Below are 22,137 nucleotides of genomic sequence, written 5' to 3' on the forward strand. Positions count from 1 at the left end.
CCATGGGCGTAGGAGGTTAAGAGCTCGTGATATCTAATCTGGAGGAACCGGTTTGATTCCCAGCTCTGCCGCCTGAACTGTGGAAGCTTATCTGGGAATTCAGATTAGCCTGTACACTCCCACACACGCCACAGCTGGGTGACCTTGGGCTAGTCACAGCTCTTGGAGCCTCTCTCAGCCCCCCCACCCACTTCACAGGGTGTTTGTTGTGAGGGGGAAGGGCAGAGATTGTCAGCCCTTTGAGTCTCCTGCAGGAGAGAAAGGGGGGATATAAATCCAAACTCCTCCTCCTCCTCTTCGTCGCTTCTTCTTCGCTCTCGCCTTCTCTTCGTCTTCGCCTTCTTCTTCTTCTTCTTCTTCTTCTTCTTCTTCTTCTTCTTCTTCTTCTTCTTCTTCTTCTTCTTCTTCAATCATGAGACCCTGTGTTCAGATGGTTTCTTTATTATGAAACAGCATCAGGAATAAGCATTTAGGACTTGTGCCGCCAGAGCTGTTGCAGAAGCAGCAAGTGCCTCCATTATACCTCCATAAGCAACAGTGCTCCTCCAAGTATGCTTCACAAGATGTAAGGGATATATGAAGGAACACTGAATCGAGCCATTTGTTCATCACAGTCAGTCTTGTTTATAAGACTGGTACGCCTCTGAGGTCTCCAGGTGAGGTCTGTCTGCCACTTATTGCCTGGTCCTTTTGAGCTGGCGATGCCAGGAACAGAACCTTGGGACTCTCTGCCTGCCAAAGATGCTCTGTTGTTCCATTTATTCATTTATGTGGTCCAAGACCAGGGAATAAAAGCACCATTGTGCATACTACAGATGTAATAATAAAAATAATGCTAAAAAATAATACAAAACCTTCCAGTAGCATTTGTATTCTTAAAGTATAAATATCCCTGATGAAATTATAAACGACTAGCCTCCAAATTTTTCAATTTTACTCACAAATTTGCTACAATAGGATTTGTAACTCGCGTTTCCTCCAGATGCTCATGAACTGATCAGCCCCTGCCACCACAGCCAATTTGCCATGCTGTCAGGTTCTGATGGGAATTGTAGCCCATGAACATCTGAGAGCCGCGAGGTTGCCGCAGCCATGAACAACATCTGGTTGCAGACCCCTGCTTCTTAGGCCAGTGTGCTTAACCTCCAGATAGTTAGTGGACTACAATTCCCATCAGCCCCCTGCCAGCATGGCCAATTGTAGGGAATTGATGGGAATTGTAGTCCATAATTGTAGGGAATTGGATGGGAATTGTCCATAATGGTAGTCCTGAGCCTTTGGGGAGGGCGGTATAAATAGAATGAATGAATGAATGAATGAATGAATAAATACATAAATACATAAATAAATAAATAAATAAATAACATCTGGAGGCCAAAGGTTCGGCCACCATGGCTATAAGCACTTCCTCCTTCCTATCTGTTAACATAATCATCAGGGAGACCCTATCTCTTCCTAGAAAGCAAGCAAGAAACCATAGGAGTAATGAGGCCTTCTACTTCAATTCAATTCAACCTTTAATGGTATATAATGAGGCTCTCTAATACTTATATAAATCTTACACTTGAATAAAACACTTCCATTGACTCAGTGGGATTCCTTCTCCATAATGTGCTACATTCTGCTAGAGGTATTCCTTGTATTTACCGTAGAAGATGGCAGAGGGTAAGACATTACATCTTAACGCAGTGCAAGTTCTTCTATAATCAGGGATTATCTAAGTACTTCATATAAGGCATCAGAACAGTCTTATTTAGAGTAATTTTGGATCGATAAGAAAACTCTTTAACTTTATTCCTGTCATGTTGTCTTTCCACATCCAAAAGCCCCTCTTTGTTTCACCATTCTTTGTCTGGGCATAGCCCATGGTTATGAGAGAAGGTGCAGTTGAGACCATAGGGTAATTCAGTTTTCTACTGCCTTTTGTCATGGAGAGACCTTGGAAATCCTGGTATACTCAATATCACAAACGCCATTAATTCCAATCATCATCAACCTCTTCCTCCTGGAAATACAAGTAACATTCACCAGACGACTGAAAACTTAAAAATTCTTGATGACTGCTTCTGCTAAGCCAAGCAGTGCTGTGTTGTATCTATGCCTACTTGGGCAGTTGTTTTGTTTTTTTCATCTTGCTTAATGTTTTAATAGCTTGTAGCTTTTACCTTGTATCAGCATGAATTAAAATCTTGGAATTATTTTTATTAGTTGCTATTGGGGTCCAGAAAACCAAAAACGGGTTATAATACTGAACCACTTCATGCTGGAATATTTTTGTAGACAGAAACTTGCATTCACAAAAAAATTTCAAGCTTTTGGGAGAAAACGTATTTGCCATACCTGATATTTGTTCAGCTCTTGATACAATGAAGTTATTACTACTTCATGTCAAAAATTACTCAACTAAGAGTGAGTTGTGCCAAAAAAAAAAGAGAGAGACAAATGAATTGGACTAATCTCTTGGTCAAGTAAAGTTCTGTCACCGAGCCCCAGTCCCTCTTGAGTCTGAGGCAGAAGAGCTTTGGGCAGTGCCGTTGAAGTGACCATTCCGTATTATCAGTTGCCGGGTGACCAGACTTCTATTTATCTGGCTTCATTCCGCAGTCTGTTTATTGTGTACTGGAACATGGAAAAGCTGGTAGAGTTTAGCAACCATCCAACCAAAAGCTTTTTGCTAACAGCCTGATCCCAGGTATCTCCACACTAATTTCCTCGAGTCGTCAAAACGCTTCTTGGTGACAGTGAGATTACTTATTACCCAGATGTATGGCATTTTTTAAAAAATCTACCTTGCTGAAGAAGGGAAATGCTCCATCTTTTAAGAATCATAGACCTCTTGAGATTTTGTGTCTCTCATCACTTTTAGCTGGGAGGAGACGTGCTGTCAGTTTCCCCGGCGGAAGATTTTGACCCATCTTGTCTTTCAGGTCCGATCACTCCACAAGGGACGGGATGTCTGGCCATCCAGTCGGGCCAGTGGGCCACGGTGATGCGTTTGACCACCAACCATTTCGCAGCTCAGCGAAGATAATAGTGATGGTGTCGCGAAATGCGCGATTAAACGACTGGATATTTTTAAAGGAATACTTCTTGTGGACAGCCATTCTGCAATCAACAGCAAGATTCAAGTCTGGTAATGCGAGGAGATGCGGCCTTGAAAGGGCAAAGCCCTGCGGCATTCGAAGTTACCAGGAGCAATTGCAGGCGTCTCTAGTTGAAAGACCACAAAGTATCTGACGTGGAAGGTTTCAACCCAAAACCCTGTTAAACTGCTGCGAGTCTGGGTAGACAGTAAGGTCTTTGATGAACCAGTGGTATTACTCTGTAGAAGGTATTCGGCTCTATTCTCAAGACTTGCTATCGCATCTAAGTTTCCTGAAGCTGGCGGCCGCACTTTGGTGTTCCCGCGACAACCACTGGGATCGACGGTTTTGTACCAGCTACCGCAGTAACGGGTCAAATTCCGACTCCAGTTGGGAACTACTACTTTTCAGGGAACCAGCCTAACTCAGCTCGATTCCAGTAAAGTGCGGAATCTCTGGTGCCAGGAGTCCCCCTCTATTCAGCCAATCACAGCTGAGTGTTTCGGCACAGCGCATAGCCAATAATCAAAAAACGCCACCTTCGGGCCCGCGGGTCAGAGAACAGTAGCCAATCAAACGAGCTGTGAAGAGGCACAGGATGATTCACCGAAGCTGGGATCAAGCTGGTTGCAGTGGAATAACAATGGTTTTCTCGACCTAGGTTAGTACCCTTCAGGAACTGGTTTAACCTATTTTACTCATGTGCAGAATCATTTCTTCGCTTGTTCATCAATTATGTGTAAGATTTCCAAGGTATAAGATTTTACAAAGCTGTCTCGTGAGATACAATTGGGGGCAGTGACAGTTTCCATCCTGCTGATCTCCCCCCCCCCCCCCGCATTTATTCTTTGTACCATTTGTTTCTCCTTTTCCAACTAGGGATTTATTTGGCCTTTTCTTTCTGACTGGTCTGCCTTGCTGTGTTTGAGGCTTACGAGATTTACTAATTGGGATTTTAATGTTACTGATGTTTACTGATTGGGATTTTATATTTTAATGGTTGTGAATTTTGATCGAGGCCATCCTGAACCCAGCTTGTTGGGAAAGGGCGGTAGGTAAAACCAAATAAATAAATAAACACAAACAGCCTTGTATCTGACTGAGGGAACGCGGACTGTTGAAATCTTAGATCTGGAAATCTTGTGGGTTGTGAAGGTGCTTACTGGATTCAAATCTTGCCCTTTAATGAAATATGTTGTATTTTAGTGCTGTACCATTGGTCCACTGTACATGTGCATTCTGGGAAATAATTCCCCAGCCAATGTTCTAAGCAGCACTGCCCTGTGGCCACACAAGCACCTTATTTGTACCCTCGCGCAGGTTGGTGACTGCCCAGCAGGGGAGCTCTTGCTGCTGCTCAGTTCCACGCTGCAAGTGAGCTTCCGCATAACCCATTGGTGTCAAACTCACGGCCCCTCCAGATGTTATGAACTACAGTTCCCATCATCCCCGCCGCCATCATCCCCCCCCATAACATCTGAGGGTCATGAGTTTGACACCTGTGGCATAATCCTACGGAGAGTTCTGAGTAGCAATCCGTGCCTAGATGGATTGTTTCATCAGTTTCGCCAGCATAGTTGGCCATGCTGGCAGGCTGATGGGAATTGTAGTCCACGAACATCTGGAGAGCCGCAGGTTGCAGACCCCGTCTTAGAGGGACTGTTGCTTGCCAAGTTGGTTGTCCACAAACTTAGGAGTGAATCATTAGATCCCAGACACCCCGCCTTAGGAGAATGCGAGGCTGTTAGTTTTCTAGTTTACTGCTTGGCTAGTAGTTTATGTATCACTGACACAACAAAGTCAAAACTGGGCTAGACTGGCACTTCATTGCTCTTTACTTCTGCGATGCTAATTGCCCATGTCATTGTATTCCAGCCTGAATTCGGATAGCTGCTACTGGAGTCGACTTGACTTTAGACAGGTCCGCTACAGTTGTGAAGAAGCTAAAGCTGACCGGCTTCCCGCTCAAAAAATTTACAAGAATACAGCATTTATCAAGGTAATGGGTTTAAATACCACATTTGCAGAAGCATGAGAACTATATGTTTTGCTTTTCTGAGTTCAGGTTAAATATTGGTGGTGTACCACTCTGAAAGTTGGGGTCTTCTATATCAGTGGTGGCAAACCTATGGCACGGGTGCCAGAGGTGGCACCCAGAGCCCTCTCTGTGGGCACTCGCAGAGTAACCCCCCCCTCCCACACACATCTAGGCTGGCCTGGGCCGCTGGGCTCCATTATAAGCATTAAACCTAAGACCTAGTTTTGGGGAAGCAGTGCAGGTAACCCCAAGCTTCGGTAACCCCACTAATTTTCATGCAAAGAGCTAAAGCGATCCTTTACCCGGGAGTAAGTCGTTGCTGGCCATGGGGCTTGCTTCTGAGTACACCCTCCTAGGATCAGTGATTCACCCATTCGGCATTCCATGGTTTCTTCACCAAGCTTACTTCCCCGAAAACGCCCTTGGAGCCAACCGGTTTCTAAACTAAAACCTCAGTATTCAGGTTAAATTCGCTGTTGGCACTTTTGCAAGAAATAACTGATTTTGGGTTGTAGGTTAAGCACTCGCCTCTAAAAGGTTCTCGGCCCGCCTATCACTGCCTTAGGCTACCCTGAACGGGCCAATAAACACGGGTGTAGGATGGTAAAACCACATTTGGGAAGGAACTTTGCACAGATCCCGGCCACTAACCCGAACCGTCTCTGTGTGTTATTTTCCAAACTGGGTTTTTTTTGAGAATCACACTCAATAGTGAGTCTTTTCAAAAATCCCATTGCAGCCCTCACAATCTAAAATGGTCAGGTGGGAGTCACTTTATTCGCCTCTAAGCTTTGGCTTTAGAGCCTTCAGATTTTGGCTCCACCTTCACCACCTGCCATCCAACGCCTCCCTATCCTATATTGACACTACAGACACGCGAGCATAACCCCTGGTTTTTTCTAATCGAGAGAAAGATCATTTCCATCGGCATGCCTATTGAATCACCTCTTACCTAATGTCCGGTTCAGAAGCTGCATAATAAGCCCGATCGCTTTTAGATCTAGAATTTGTAAATTTACATCTAGCAGCCAAACTTAACCTGCTCTCTAACACAACTTAATTCCATTTGAGCAGAGACGATGGCCTACCACTTCCATACTTGGTCTAACCCACGCCGCTAGCGGAGAGCCCTTACCATTGGCACATTTAACGTTATGCCCTCTGCCCATTAAAGGGTAGGTTCCCTCAATTTGTACCCGTCATGCAGTTGCAAACTTAATGTGTGGGCGGAAACCCTGACTCTCACCAACTCTTTGCACTGCACCAGATTTGATAACATCAGATCTAAATACACCTCAACTTACATTTTTTCTTCCAATCTGGGCTGCCTGATCTGACCAGGTTATCTCTATTGTTAAAACAACTCGGCCCCCTCGCTTTTGTGAAGAGGTCGCCAATTTCATTATGAAATAGTTGAGAGTTCCTCAGTAGAACGCATTTGTTGTGCTCCCTGCAAATTCTTATTTATTATTATTATTATTACATATTATTATTATTATTACATATATTATTATTATTATTAGATGAGTAAACCGCCCATAAAATTCTAAGGGCTCTACGGGACACGTCATATTACAAAACACATCGCAAGAACAATAAACATTTTAAAATCATTAACATCATACAAAATATAAAATTACAGCTGCTCTGTATGAACCATATGGCGCCCAGCATTAAAACTATTAGTAAAAAAACCCTCCGAGAGGGGACGGTATATGTCACAGACCCCAGAATGATAAAGGGAGGGACAGGGGCGACACATCACGCCGCCTCCCCCAGCCCGTGGAATAACAACTTGGTCTTACATCTTCATGCATTTGCTCCTGATTTATATTTCTTTTCTTCGTCTATGCCAATAAAGGCTTATGTATAAGTATATATGTATGCCTCTGTTTCCTTTTTTTTAAAATGTTGCGCTTACATCTACTGGAAGCTACGCAGGGTGCAGATGGTCGCATTGTGAGACATCAGCATGGATGGGGGTTCATTTGTGCAGACTGCGTGAAGCTATGCACGGTGGAAGTAAATTAAAAAGAGACGCCTCTGCGCGAAAAGCACAACAGCAGCCCTCGTGACTGTTTCTGTGGCTCCTCATCGCTGCCTGCACGGATCCATGTGACTGTGAAAACAGGAAAACAGGTTACTTTATACCAACTGCAACCCACTATATCAGTGATGACGAACTTTTTTTGAGACCGAAAGTGCTCAAACTGCAACGCGAAAACCCACTTATTTATCGCAGCGCCAACACGCAATTTAACCTGGAATACTGAGGTTTTCGCTAGAAAACGGGCCCAGGCGGTGTTACCTCAGAAGTAGGCTTCTGGTGGTAACGGTGGTTTTGCTTTGAAGCAACTGTGCAACTCTTCCAATGGGTGTATCAATGATGCTAGGAGGGTTTTGCCAAATCGCTTACTCCCCAGGTAAAGGGATCACGCCTTTAGTTCTTTCTCGCGATGAAAATCAGTGGGTTTAACAGTGCTTAACAAAACTGGGCCTCCCAAACCGGGTCTTAGGTTTAATGCTGATAATCGAGCCCAGCAGCCCCTGCCAGCTCTAGATGTGTAGCACTGGGCGCTGCCCACAGAGAGGGTTTCCTGAGTGCCACCTCTGGCACCCGTGCCATAGGTTCACCACCACTGCACTATATATTTGCTGTGCGGAAAGAGCCTCAGCACTGTGTATCAATTTGGCGATTGTATTTTTATGACATTAGGGGGAAAGACAGTGTCTAGAAAGTAGAGAAGGTGCCACATGACAAATGGACAGCCTTTTCACAAGCAGCTTCATTATTCTTTCGTGGCCTACAGGGCATGTTCAACTCTGTCCTGGAGGTGGCCAAGTTCGAAGCGCAGCTGTCCGACTGTGAGTGGAACTGCGGGATAGATCACAGTCCCGCGGGCACCTCGGGGCTTAGCCACTTTAAAGACAAGCTGCTCATGAGCGTAAGTGGAGACTTGCCGCTCCCTGCCTCAATCTTGTATGGTAGAGGATTGTTTCAGGGGACTCTCCTGGCATCACTGCAAGTCAGATTTGAATTCCCAAAGTCCTCTCAGTGGGACTTGTTCACAGTTATTTCCATGAATTGTTGAAGCAGTAATTCAGTTTGTCCTGGCGCTTCGGGTGGGTCCCCGCTAGCCCCAGTTGCCAACCCACCTTCCCCTGCCTAGATGCTGGAATTCCTGCCTCAGCCCCTCGCTTCTCCGGGAGTGGACTAAGTGGGACAGCTTCGCCAGCTGGCCAGGTTGCTGCCCACAGCTGACCCAAGGTCCGCGAGAAAGCTAGGGGAGAGAGAGTAGGGCAGCCCCCTGTCAGCCTCTGGACTGCTGACTTCTCCTTCCCTCTCAGTTCCTGCCAACTCTGACTGTCCGTCACTTCCCCTTCTTCTCCCAGACCTTCACCCCGTCCCTCCTTTCTCCACTTGGTCTCCCACACTGTCGCTCTCCTTTTCCCCTCTACTTCCTTCTCTCTTCTCCCTGCCAATGCCATCGCTATCACACTCCCTCCTCCTTCCCCTCCCCTTTCTCGCTCTTTCTCCCCTCGTCCTTTGTGCTTCTCCCTTTATCTTAATTGCACGCTGGTTGGAAAACTCCTCAGCCTCCCCTCAAGGCTTTCTCCTACCTCCGTCTTGGCCTAACAGGCCCAGCTGTCGCTGCCTGGGCTCTGGCCCCTTCGGGCGCCAGCCTCTCCCCACCGCCGCCTCCGCCTCGGAGAGCAGCATGCCGCCTGCTCCCCGCCATCCTGTTGACGGGCTCGGAGCCGCTCCTCGGCCCTTGGCGCGGCTACCGGGTCCCCTCCCACGCTGCAGCTCCTCAGCGTTTGGGATGCGCCCGCCGGGCCACGGGCGAACCGGGAGGGGTGGGGCTACCCCTGCTCCCGGACACCGTTGATTCATCTGTCGGTCTGACCAGGCTCCTCATTTTTGGGACGGCCTGTCCCGAGAGGTGGACCTGACCCCCACACTGTCAATCTTTATGAGGCAATTGAGGACAGTTTTAATCAAGACTGTGCATTTTACTAATGTAGTTTTATTTATTAGCAGTCCAATTAAGATTTTTAAATTGTGGTCTTTGTGGGGTTTTAAATTATTGCTCCTTCTGTTTACATTGTAAGCTGCCTTTAAGTGCCACAAGATAGGACAGCGGATAATATTTTAATAAATAAAAGTATTTCTCCCATATTTCTGGTAGAAGACGCTTTCTATCACTTTTTCTAATCATGCTGTTAATTCTCTCTTGCCTAGTTTCATTTTTCCCAAACAGCCTCCTTATGTGGTGCATGGAAGGCTGAGGGAAAATGGCTGGTGTTTGAAGCCTGATGGCTGAGAGAGACTTAACTCGTTCTTGTTGCTGACCCTGGTCTCCTTCGTGACTTGAGCTGTTACTCCCCACTAACTTTTGGTCCCCACATGCTGCATTTGTCTCTAGCAACAAAACGTCGTAATTATGCAACTTTGCTTTTAAAGCCTGATTCAGAGACGGTATGTCGGATTCCGCACGGACCAAAAACAGCTGTGTGAAAACAGTGTGAAAATGGTGTAAACCCTTTGCTGATTTTATCACCGGCTTTCACACCACTTTTTTTGTCCCGTGTGGAATCTGCCTATGTTTCTGTCTACTGAAGGAAATTATGAGGGTGTCTCGCATCTTCCTGTGTTGACTGTTGAGGAGGAGGAGGAAGAGGAGGAGGAGGAGGAGGAGGAGTTTGGATTTCTAGATCCCCTTTCTCCTGCAGGAGACTCAAAGGCTTACAATCTCCTTGCCCTTCCCCGCAAATGCTCGGCCCTGTGAGGTGGTGGGCTGAGAGAGCTCCGGAGAAGCTGTGACTAGCCTGGGTCACCCAGCTGGCGGGTGGGAGTGCACAGGCTAATCTGAATTCCCAGAGAAGCCTCCATTAAAGCTCAGGCGGCAGAGCTGGGAATCAAACCCGGTTCCTCCAGATTAGATACACGGCTCTTTAACCTCCTACGCCACTGCTGCTCCTTGAAAGTATTCGTGTAGGAAAAGAACAGTTGGTTTACAATTAATAGCAGGGGCAGAGGTAGACATGGCGGCAGAATGACATGGTAGAAAAGAACGACACCATTCAGGTTGTATGGGGTGGGTATATGGGGCATTACATTTTAATGTTCCTGTACTCTGAATACTTCACCTTTGGATGGTCCAGGTTCGCCTGATCCCATTAGATCCCCAAAACCAAGCACAGTGACCCAGGTTTGTATTTTGTATGGGAGACCACCAAGAAAGGCCAGAATTTCTATGCAAGAACAGGCAGGAAAGCTCTGTTCTTCTGCCCTGACCTGGCTTTGCCGGGACAGCCCTCATCTCACCTCAGATCTTGAAGCTAAGCTGAGTCAGCCCTGATTTGTGCTCAGATGGGTATCATCAAGAAAGGCCAGGGAATGGCAAACCACCCTTGAATGTCTTCTTACCCTGACAACCTCAAGGGGTCACCATAAGTTTGCTATGACTTGATGGCAGTTTACAATTATACAATTACTAAGGGGTCTCGCCTACGCTATTGCTGTGCAATTCGTCCTTTCATCACAGTCCGCTAACCACAGATGTCCATGCAGGTCCAATGTTCCCCTAGCATAGTTCCTTTGGGTGGTCAAATGGAATCCCTCTTTCCTTCACTCCGCCATTGTTATATGGTGCTGTCTTGTTTTTAGTATAAGGTAACCCCTTCCCATTCCACAAATGGAACTGCCCAGCAGGCGCTAATCCCCGGCTGTCCATGAGGCTGGCTGACACGCGACAGTCCTGGCTTGGGTAAGGCAGAACTGGGGCAAGGAGGCTATCCCCAGCTCAGGCAGCAGAGGCAGGGTGGTGAGGCACCAGATCGGCGGCCAGCCCCCGGGTTCTTAAAGGGCCACGCAAAAGAAGCCGGGAGTCGCAGTAGTTGGTTCGCCTGAATTTCCACAGATTTTCTTAGAAGAAAAGGCAAACTCCAGCCCGCTTTTAGTAAAAGAGAGCCGTAGCGAATAGGCGGGTGAGGAAGCCGGGTAAGTGTTGGTCGGATGTAGGTGTGTGGAGGATGAGCTGGATGTGTTGTGTGGTAGCAGTGGGTGAGGCACAGAGAAAGTTGTGCTGGCCTGCAGGTGTGTGGGGAACCCCACCTGATGTCTCACACGGCAAAGTGTGTATGTGTTTCACTTCCACTGGTATTACTCACCAGTATTACCTATTTACTGTTTTCACTGCATTCCCTGCCCATCTGCACTAATGATCCTAAGCCCCTCAGGCCACAGACAGACAGGCTGCACCTAACATTCTGAGGGGGTGACAGTTAAACAGAGCCAGCTTCATGGCCTGGAGCCAGGGAAAGACGTGCTTTACCTGGCTCAGGTATGACTTTCACATTTGAAGGTCCTATTACCAGCCTGCAAATAGGGAGGAACGGGCCATGTGAAAGTTTGGGCGATCCGGCCCAGCTGCTTCGGCAAGTAGGGGAGTGACTAACAAAGTCACTGTTTGTTTTTTTATATATATAGATTTACAATTGCACACGGACATAGGGGAAAACCTCAAAAACTGAAAGGGCTGCCCTAGAACCTGTTCGTATTTTTAAAAAGAGCGTTCCCCATCTTTACCTTGAGAGGTCCCAACCTCTGCTCTTGAAGATTCAACTTGTTCAGCTGTGCCTTTAGATGATGACGAAGAGGAGAGTCTTTGAGGCCCGACATATCCATCCTCCTAAGCAACATGGAATTGGGATTTTTTTTTCCCTCTGTGAGCAACCTTTAAAGTTCATCCGCTGGAGAGTTGTTGTCTTCAGAGCTTAACCCTAATTCTTCCCTATCTCTAGATATCGTCTTCGTGCGGACTTGGTACCCTGTATCCCTCCCAGCCTTCTACAATCCAGTTACTTCCTTGCTGAAGCCTTTGGGTGAAAAAGATTCGTGGACTGGAATGAAGACGACTGGTCAGTTACGGCATGAGAAGGGCATCAGGCTAAAACAAAACAAGGATTCCCTCTATAAGGTATGTCCTTGTTGTCAGGATCTCGAAGAAGAGTTGGATTTATATCCCCCCTTTTTCTCCTGTAAGGACACTGAAAGAGGCTGACAATCTCCTTTCCCCCCCCCCCCCCCCACAAACACCCTGTGAGGTAGGTGGGACTGAGAGCTCCGAAGAACTGTGACTAGCCCAAGGTCACCCAGCTGGCATGTATTGGAGTGCACAAGCTAATCTGGTTCACCAGATAAGCCTCCACAGCTCAAGTGGCAGAGCAGGGACTCAAACCCAGTTCTCCAGATAATAATAATAAGCCTTTATTTGGCATAACAATAATCATAACACAATAAAACCTGAGATAAAGGTACACAAATACAAAGGTTTCAAGATAGAATATGTAAAATTATTGATTGTGCATCACCTCCAGTAAAAAAATCGTACAACAATTCACAGGTTTTATTGTCAGAATTTTCGCTCCAGGAGGAAAGGAGTTCACCTGATTCTCCCATTTCACCAGGTATCCTGTTAGAATATTGGGAATATTTTGACCCGATATTAGCAAATTTAGGGCAGCAAAGCAGTTGATGCCAATAATTAATTTGTTGTTCACCACAAGAGCATACCCTTTCTCACATTTCCAAGTTGTTAAATCTACCAATTTAATAAAGCCGAGGGGGAAACATTGAAGCGAAGCAAGTGTGAGGGCCTCTCTGCATTGATTAGTCAAAAATACAAATAGGAGCCATCCTGTTTTGGATATAGTATTGAAAGATGTAAGGGTGAACAAGTTTTCATAGCAGCCCTAAATAAATTAATCCATTCGGCTTCCAACAATTTTTTGCTTTGTCGCCGTAGATTCTAACCAGATAGCTGGAAAAAGCTTAGCCCAGAGATATACCAAGTGATTCAATCTTTCTTCGATCAGAGAGAACTAAGGGATTAGCCCTGAGTATCAGACAAAAAAGTAGGTGAATCAGCTTAGTGCTCATCATATGAAATGCAGGCGAAGCCAAAATTTAAAGGCTCTCAACCAAGCCCTATAAACTAATGAATTTTGGCCCAGTTCTAAACAGAGGGTACGGTACACAATTTGGCAGGCCCATAATTTTACGGAAAAATTTGGATTGGACAGTATTCAAGGAGTCGTCAACTGCTTGGAGCCAGATAGGTAATCCATAAAGGAACTGTGCTTCTATCTTAGAGTAGTTCTCCAGATTAGAGTGCATCTTAACCACTACACCATGCTGTGATACCAATGGAACAGGGGAGCTGTGAGACCACAATTCAAATCCCTACTGTGCCATGAAGTGGTCTCTGGTGCTGGTGCTTATTCTCTTCCCGCTTTTCCTCCCACCTCCAGTCTATATTTGTGTTCAAAAGGTCTTGCCCTCCCTGTGGTGCTGGGGTAACTAGAGATGCCCTCCATGGTCTTGGCTCCAGACTCCTCACCTTCTGAGAAGTAATGATGTCAACCCCAGAATTGTCCAGTAAACAAATTGGTGCTTCAAGAGTAGAATTTTGATTCTTGATTATGCGAAAGTTGTTGACTTCTATTGTCCTGTAACTCTGAAAATATTAAAGCAGGCAAGCTGCTATATCCCCCCCCCACCACAGAGCAACATTCCCATGCCCCCCTCCTCCTGCATCTTTGGGCGGGAGGGCACACTCACACACATTCCTCAGACAGTGAGAATCTGGAAGAAACAGGCATCCAAAACCTCCCCCCATTTCCAGCTGCAAAACCATTACAAAGCAAGATAAGGCTGAATTATTCACGTAAACAATTCTCAACGCGTTCTGTAGAATTGACCCTGAATGAAATATGGCAGGACCCTGGCTAAGAGAGTAGAGGGCCATGACACAAGAGCCGTGCTAGCATGGAAGAAGTTATAGCATGGCCTCCTGCTGCATGGCCCCTGGACTTTTTTCGCGAACCCTTCAATTCCGGAAGGAGATTCGAAGATGTTTTTGAGGCGGGAAGCCCTCCATGAAGAGATTTCCGTTCCATAACCTTTCAGATATTTTATGAAATGTAACGGGGGGAAAAGAGAATATTTAAAGCAGCTTAAAGGGGTGTTGTTATTTAATCTGCCTGTTGCTGTTTCTAGGAAATCGTGCGACAGAAGAAGCATTTCAACAAGCTGCATCTCCCCAAAGCTCTTCAAAAGGCCCTGCCGTTCAAGAACAAACCCAAGAATCAGGAGAAAGAGCCATATTAATGGCGACCAGTGGAGACCGCTTGTTATCAGGGAGCCTCACGAAAAGAAGGTGAGCGCTTTTCTTTTCCCCCGTGTTTTGCCTTTCTTGAGCCCCCCCCAACCTTTCTAAATCTCATTCATTCATTCATTCATTCATTCATTCATTCATTCATTCATTCATTCATTCATTCATTCATTCATTCATTCATTCATTCATTTATTATTAGTTTTATATACCGCATGCTGGCAGGGGATGATGGGAACTGTAGTCCATAACATCTGGAGGGCCGCGAGTTTTACACCTATGAGCGAGTGGAAACCTGGGAAAGGGATACTTGCTTTGGCTGCAATTTCCCAGTTCTAAAACTCCCTCTCTAAGGAGTTGAAAATGGCTAGTTCCCAAAAGGCCTTCAGGGTGCATCTAAAGACTGGTCTTTTTCCAAAGGACCTTTGGCATAAAAGACTGGGATTTTTCATGCATTCGTGTGTTTTCAACCCTCTGCAGAAATAATCACTTGCGGCTCGCCATTTTGCAACACTTAAAAGATCTGCGTAAACAATTAACAGTAACGATCCTTCCTCCTGCCGAACGGGATGACTCTTTTTAATTTCTCTGCCGGAAAGTGTTATCTGAATAATTGGCACCGAGGGATTCCTGGACTACGTTGTTGTCGGAAAAAAACCCGTCTCAAAAGAACAAGAGTCACGATTTGTACCCCGCCGCTTGCGTTCCTGTTGCATGGTCCTTATTTTGACCTTGGACTTGGCTTACTATACCCTTCTGGAATCCTGCTCTGTGATCTTAAGTGTGCATTAGACAGCTTCATCTGCTTGAACGTCCTCCGACCTCGATCGGTGAGTGCCAGTCAAGGACACCCAAGTATACACCAGCAATGTACTCCGATGTGATACCGAACAGAGGGTTGTCGAGTATCCTCTTTTCACTTTTCCTAGTCAGCCTTTAAATTTTAGAAATTATAGAAGAAGAAGAAGAAGAAGAAGAAGGAGGAGGAGGAGGAGGAGGAGGAGGAGGAGGAGGAGGAGGAGTTTGGATTTATATCCCCCCTTTCTCTCCTGCAGGAGACTCAAAGGGGCTGACAATCTCCTTGCTCTTCCCCCCTCCACAACAAACACCCTGTGAGGTGGGTGGGGCTGAGAGAGCTCAGAAGAGCTGTGACTAGCCCAAGGTCACCCAGCTGGCGTGTGTGGGAGCGTACAGGCTAATCTGAATCCCCCAGATAAGCCTCCACAGCTCAGGCGGCAGAGCTGGGAATCAACCCCGGTTCCTCCAGATTAGATACATGAGCTCTTAATCTCCTACGCCACTGCTGCTCCTATAGAGATGAAATTATAAACACGCCCCCCAAGACACCACTGGGAAGGAAATAAACCAGCTTCCTGCCTCCAGTGACTCCTGCCACTATGACTCTAACCAGCCTGGCGTAGTGGTTAAGAGCAGGTGCACTCTAATCTGGGGAACCGGGTTTGATTCCCCGCTCTGCCGCTTGAGCTGTGGAGGCTTATCTGGTGAATTAGAGTAGCTTGTGCACTTCAATACATGCCAAGTTGGGTTAGTCATAGTTCTTGGGCTAGTCATAGTTCTTCGGAGCTCTCTCAGCCCCACCTACCTCACAGGGTGTTTGTTGTGAGGGGGGAAGGGCAAGGAGATTATAAGCCCCTTTGAGTCTCCTTACAGGAGAGACAGGGGGGATAGAAATCCAAACTCTTCTTCTTCTCTCTTTCTCCGTCCCATTCCTAAATCAGACGAGGTGCTGCAAAATCCACAAGCAGATCGCCAGCGCATGGTTCCTTGGCAAAAATTATTTATTTTTTCTTCAATTTCTATGCCGCCTAATCCCTGAAGGGCTCCGGGCGGTGAACAACACAATTCGAATAACATGAAGCAGGAGCAAATCATACACAATACACAAACACATAAGCTCTACCCCATTAATAATCAATAAAACATCCTCAAAACTCATATAAAACAGCGGATAATAATAAATAAATAAACAAGCAAGAGGCGTCCAGCAAACCCCAATTCAAACCTACCCCAAGAAGGGGGACAGCGGGCCCCTCAATATGAGGGGACCCTGATGTAACAGCGCTGGTGGGAGGAATTAACTGGTGGGAGGAAAACGGCACAGCGGAGAACATGCAAAACCCGTCGCGGCATTTGCTGGATTCAGAATAGATCCAGAAGCTATTTCTTCTGAAGGACAACCACCACGGAGAGCGGGCTTCATCCGGTTTGACCCACGTTGACATTTAAGCACAACGGAGTGTTCACAACTGCCTTTAATAGATATTGATCTCAAACGACCTTCGCGTCCCCAACCCAGCAGACAGCGAAGAGCTCTATCAAGATCTCTTCTGAATAGAGTGGGTATCAAGATGGCAAATAAATGCAACGCTGAGTTCTTTGGAAGGAGAGAGAGATAAAAAATCTGATAGCTAGGGTGAGGCAGGACGGGGTGGAAGGGGGGGAAGGGACGCTGTTTCGAACAACAAATCCTGGTTTCCCGTGCAAATCAACGGGGTTCAAAGAAAGGCATTATGGGATGGTGATGAAGGCCTTACTATCTACAACTCAGTGAGTATCAACTGCAAAAAACGAAAATTTCCATGCGTGGTACTACAAGACTTTAGCATCAAGTGCTGGTTTAGTTCAGAGAGGTTCAAATATGGATCGGCTACCCCATCAGCCCCTGATGGGAATTGTAGCCCACGAACATCTGAAGCGCCAGAGTTGGACACCCCCGCTCTAAACCAATTTTATCCATCATATTTTTGTCCAACACCTTCCCCAAAGGGCAATCCAAAGTTCTCCCTTCCATTACGTTATTCTCACGACAACCTTGCCAGGTAGGTTAGGCTGAGAGAGTGACCAGCCCAGGGCCGCCCAGGGAGTTTGTGTGCTGAATGCGGATTTGAGCTTGCTGGACCTGAATCGACTCCTCCTCTAACGCAAAGCTGGAGGCAGGAAGAACTTGCCAATCCCTCTCCCACATTCAAATCAGTTCCACCTAAGAACATTGGGAGCTTCTTGGTCACAGCCACTAACTGTGGCTCAAAGTCAGCAGTGTTGGTGGGGGAGGGTAACACTGATCCACTTGTCGCCCTTCTAAGGGCCTGTGGATAACCACTGTGGGAGGATGTCGCATTAGATAGACCACCAGTCTGATCCAGCAGAGCTCTTCTGACGTTCTAATGAAGGTCTTTGGCTCTATGCTCTGTTGTGGGACCTCCAGAAGAACCACTTGGCCACTGTGTGAGATGGAATGCTGGATTAGATGGACCACCAGTCTGATCCAGCACAGCTTTTCTGATGTTCTTATGAAGACCTCGGCCTCTTCGCCCTGTTGGACCTCCAGAGGAACTCATTGGCCACGGTGTGAGATGGAATGCTGGATTAGATGGACCGCCAGTTGGACCTCCAGAGGAACTCATTGGCCACGGTGTGAGATGGAATGCTGGATCAGATGGACCGCCAGTCTGATCCAGCACGGCTCTTCTGATGTTCTAATGAAAATCTTTGGCTCTGAATCTATGCTCTTTTGTGGGACCTCCAGAAGAACCGCTTGGCCACTGTGTGAGATGGAATTCAGAACCAGATGGACCTGCACGGGTCTGATCCATCAGGGCTCTTCTGATGTTCTTATGAAGACCTCGGCCTCTTCACCCTGTTGGACCTCCGGAGGAACTAATTGACCGTGGTGTGAGGCAGGATGCTAGACAAGATGGACCCTCACGGGTCTGATCCGTCAGGGCTCTTCTGATGTTCTTCTGCGGACCACAACGTAGAAGGGAGGGGGAAGTGGAGAATGGCTCATCCACTACCACCTATATGACCCCTCCCAAGTGACAATCCCAGAAGGCCTCTTTGTAACCAGGTGTGACCAACTTCCTGCCTCCAGTGACTCCTGCCACTATGAACCGAACCAGCGTGGTGTAGTGGTTAAGAGCAGGGGCACTCTAATCTGGAGAACCAGGTTTGATTCCCTGCTCTTCCACTTGAGCTGTGGAGGCTTATCTGGGAAACCAGATTAGCTTGTGCACTCCAACACACACCAGCTGGGTGACCTTAGGCTAGTCACAGCTTTTCAGAGCTCTCTCAGCCCCACCCATCTCACAGGGTGTTTGTTGTGAGTGGGGAAGGGAAAGGAGATTGCAAGCCCCTTTGAGTCTCCTTATAGGAGAGAAAAGGGGGAGATAAATCCAAACTCTTCTTCTGCTTCTTCTACATCAGGGGTCTGCAACCTGCGGCTCTCCAGGTGTTCATGGACTACAAGTCCCATCAGCCCCTGCCAGTATGGTCAATTGGCCACGCTGGCAGGGGCTGATGGGAATTGTAGTCCATGAACATCTCTGGAGAGCCGCAGGTTGCAGACCCCTGTTCTACATGTTCCTACACAGCCAGAACACGAGCTGTAATTTGTGCCGTAATGAGGATCGATGATTCCCCAGTGCTCCAAGGTCCCACAGCTTTCAGCGGAAACTCTTACCCCACCCTCGGGGCAAATCATTTGTGAAGTGGGTCTGAACAGCCTTAAGTGCTAACTTCGTAATCTGTTTCTCCCCCACTCTCAAAGTAACCGTTCTAGGGCTTCAGAGCATGAAATAAAGAAGCTCCGTGGAGAATGATATTTTTAGTTCCTCAGGCCACATGACCGACTGTGAGGATCATCAGTATCCCAAATTTAACACTGATTGAAGCAATAAAGATGCTTGGCGAAAGAAAACAACCCCCCCCCCCCCAAAAAAAACCCAGGCAAGACTGTAATGAATAAAAAACCTCCCAGACTTTTAATCACATTGCAGCTAGAGAAGGTGCAGATGTAGTTATAGTATTTCTATCCAATTCGTACTGCTGCCAAAAGAAGAAGAAGAAGAAGTAGAAGAGGAAGTGGAAGTGGAAGAGGAAGAGGAAGAAGAAGAAGAGGAAGAAGAAGAAGAAGAAGAAGAAGAAGAAGAAGAAGAAGTAGAAGAAGAAGAAGAAGAAGTAGAAGAAGAAGTAGAAGAGGAAGAAGTAGAAGTAGTAGAAGAGGAAGAAGAAGAGAAGGAGGAGGAGGAGGAGGAGTTTGGATTTATATCCCCCTTTCTCTCCTGCAGGAGACTCAAAGGGGCTTACAATCTCCTTGCCCTTCCCCCCTCACAACAAACACCCTGTGAGGTAGGTGGGGCTGAGAGAGCTCCGTAGAGCTGTGACTAGCCCAAGGTCACCCAGCTGGCGTGTGTGGGAGTGTACAGGCTAATCTGAATTCCCCAGATAAGCCTCCACAGCTCAGGCGGCAGAGCTGGGAATCAAACCCGGTTCCTCCAGATTAGATACACGAGCTCTTAACCTCCTACGCCAGCTCGGGGGCTCAGGGAAGGCAAAGACCTCAGCGGGGTATAATACCATATGGTCATAGAAACACAGAAAAATTAAGTTCGGAGGTGTCCCCAGGTTCATCTAGACTGACCCCCTGCCATGACGCAGGAAATTCACAACTGCCCCCCTACTCCCCCAGTGGCCCCCTGCTCTATGCCCAGAGGAAGGCCAAGCATCTTCAGAATCCTTGGCCAGTCTAACCTAGGGAGAAATTCCTTCCTGACCCCAAAGTGGGCAAGGAGGGCAACAAAAATGGTAAAAGGTCTGGAATCCGTGCCCGCCTACAAAGAGAGGCTTGAAGAGGGATTTTTAGTTTGGAGAAGCAAAGGTTCTGATGTTCTTATGAAGACCTCAGCCTCTTCGCCCTGTTGGACCTCCAGAGGAACTCATTGGCCACGGTGTGAGACGGAATGCTGGATTAGATGGACCGCCAGTTGGACCTCCAGAGGAACTCGGGCTACGCAAGGGAGGACGGACGTTGGATTAGATGGGACTGGCCAGTTGGACCTCCAGAGGAACTCATTGGCCACAGTGTGAGATGGAATGCTGGATTATATGGGATGCCAGTTGGACCTCCAGAGGAACTCATTGGCCACGGTGTGAGACGGAATGCTGGATTAGATGGACCGCCAGTTGGACCTCCAGAGGAACTCATTGGCCACGGTGTGAGACGGAATGCTGGATTAGATGGACCGCCAGTTGGACCTCCAGAGGAACTCATTGGCCACGGTGTGAGACGGAATGCTGGATTAGATGGACCGCCAGTTGGACCTCCAGAGGAACTCATTGGCCACGGTGTGAGACGGAATGCTGGATTAGATGGACCGCCAGTTGGACCTCCAGAGGAACTCATTGGCCACGGTGTGAGACGGAATGCTGGATTAGATGGACCGCCAGTTGGGACTCTCCAGAGGAACTCATTGGCCACGGTGTGAGACGGAATGCTGGATTAGATGGACCGCCAGTTGGACCTCCAGAGGAACTCATTGGCCACGGTGTGAGACGGAATGCTGGATTAGATGGACCGCCAGTTGGACCTCCAGAGGAACTCATTGGCCACGGTGTGAGACGGAATGCTGGATTAGATGGACCGCCAGTCTGATCCAGCAGGGCTCTTCTGATGTTCTAATGAAAATCTTTGGCTCTAAATCTATGCTCTTTTGTGGGATGTTTAGTCTGGAGAAGCAAAGGTTAAGGGTGGACATGATAGCTATGTTTAAATATCTGAAGCGATGTCATGTTGGTGAGGGAGCAAGCTTGTTTTCTGCTGCTCCAGAGACTAGGACCAGGAGTCATGGGTTCAAGGTTCAGGAAAAGAGATTCCACCTAAACATCAGGAAGAACTTCCTGACAGCAAAGGCTGTTCAACAGTGGGATGCACGACCTCGGAGCGTGGTGGCGTCTCCTTCTGTGGAGGTTTATAAACAGAGGCCGGATGGCCATCTGTCAGGAGTGCTTTGATTGTGTGCTCCTGCATTGCAGGGGGTTGGACTTGATGGCCCCTTAAGGTCTCTTCCAACTCTATCATCCCACAACTCTAATGCCCCGGCTATGCCAGCAGGACTGGTGGTGTTGTTGGGGCGCTGCCACGACACTTAGCACCACATCAAGGAAGTGCCACCTCTTTGCAGATTTGCCCCTCCAACGGGGGAAGCGTCCCAGGGGGGCAGTTCTGCCAGCGTAAGACAGGTCTGTCTCCACAACTCCCTTTGGCCCCCATCTCTGGATCTGGGCTCTTTACAAATAGATGTGTTGCCGGCAACCAAGATCAAGATAATCCACACCATTTTCTCAAGAGGAACCAAATCTCTGCAGTCCGGACGTCCACTGTTATTCCGGGGCCGCTCCAGGTCACAGCTGGAGGTTGGCAACGCCGCTCAGCGCCTTGGGAACAAACCAATCCCCCCGCGTCGCTTTCAATTTTGGAGATTAGGCCTTGTAAAAGTAATTACCGAACAAGAAAGAAAATCAATTATCCCCAGAATACTGATCAACAGATACCTGCAAACAGGCACGAGCCGTTGCCAAAATTAACTCTCTTAATGCACAGGCAAGTCCGGTGTGTTTGCAAACAAGCGCACATCAAACAAATTGCCGCAAAGTGGGATGGGAGGGGGAAATCGGCAACTTGCCCGGCGGGTTCCTGAGTCAGGCAAATCTGCCATCGATTGCAGGTGGACGTCCTGCTGGCATCAGGCAGGAAAGTCGAAAGTTAAATTAGAACTCGGCGAGCAATTCACAAAGAGCTTCCTGACTCAGCACGTGGACTGTGGCCCACTGTGACCACTGGGCCTCTCTACCCTCTTCGCCAACCGGCGCTTTTATTTTTAACCCGGTCGCATTTGGAAAATTATTTTTAGGCTCGTTTCATGCGCTGCCAACCGTTCCCATTTTCCGGGGCTCAGGCCTGCCAAATGACGGTCCCTTTTGACTTTAGAAGGGAGTTTAAGAGATAACTTTCGAAAAGGGGGTTACGTTGAGACCCGGA

The 22,137-nt window shown here is 47.5% G+C and overlaps 2 protein-coding genes across 2 annotated transcripts in view; one reads left to right on the forward strand and one right to left on the reverse strand.

Annotated features, from left to right (window-relative positions):
* Positions 1 to 22,137, reverse strand: part of SLC35F4 (solute carrier family 35 member F4) — a 205,705-nt gene that overhangs the window by 138,329 nt on the left and 45,239 nt on the right. The window lies entirely within an intron of this gene.
* Positions 8,049 to 14,312, forward strand: LOC125427377 (ribosome biogenesis protein BMS1 homolog). The gene is made up of 3 exons (XM_048486718.1): positions 8,049 to 8,066; positions 11,928 to 12,104; positions 14,186 to 14,312. Exons 1-3 carry the CDS (start codon positions 8,061 to 8,063, stop codon positions 14,294 to 14,296), a joined length of 294 nt encoding a protein of 97 aa, XP_048342675.1. The 5' UTR covers positions 8,049 to 8,060; the 3' UTR covers positions 14,297 to 14,312.

This window comes from Sphaerodactylus townsendi, linkage group LG02 (genome assembly GCF_021028975.2).
Source record: "Sphaerodactylus townsendi isolate TG3544 linkage group LG02, MPM_Stown_v2.3, whole genome shotgun sequence".
NCBI classification, from domain to species: Eukaryota; Metazoa; Chordata; class Lepidosauria; order Squamata; family Sphaerodactylidae; genus Sphaerodactylus; species Sphaerodactylus townsendi.

Bases quoted from the DNA above. Each gene is read 5' to 3' on its own strand.
- LOC125427377 (XM_048486718.1), top strand. The intron at 12,105-14,185 runs GTATGTCCTTGT...TGCTGTTTCTAG, and splicing joins ACAAGGATTCCCTCTATAAG to GAAATCGTGCGACAGAAGAA.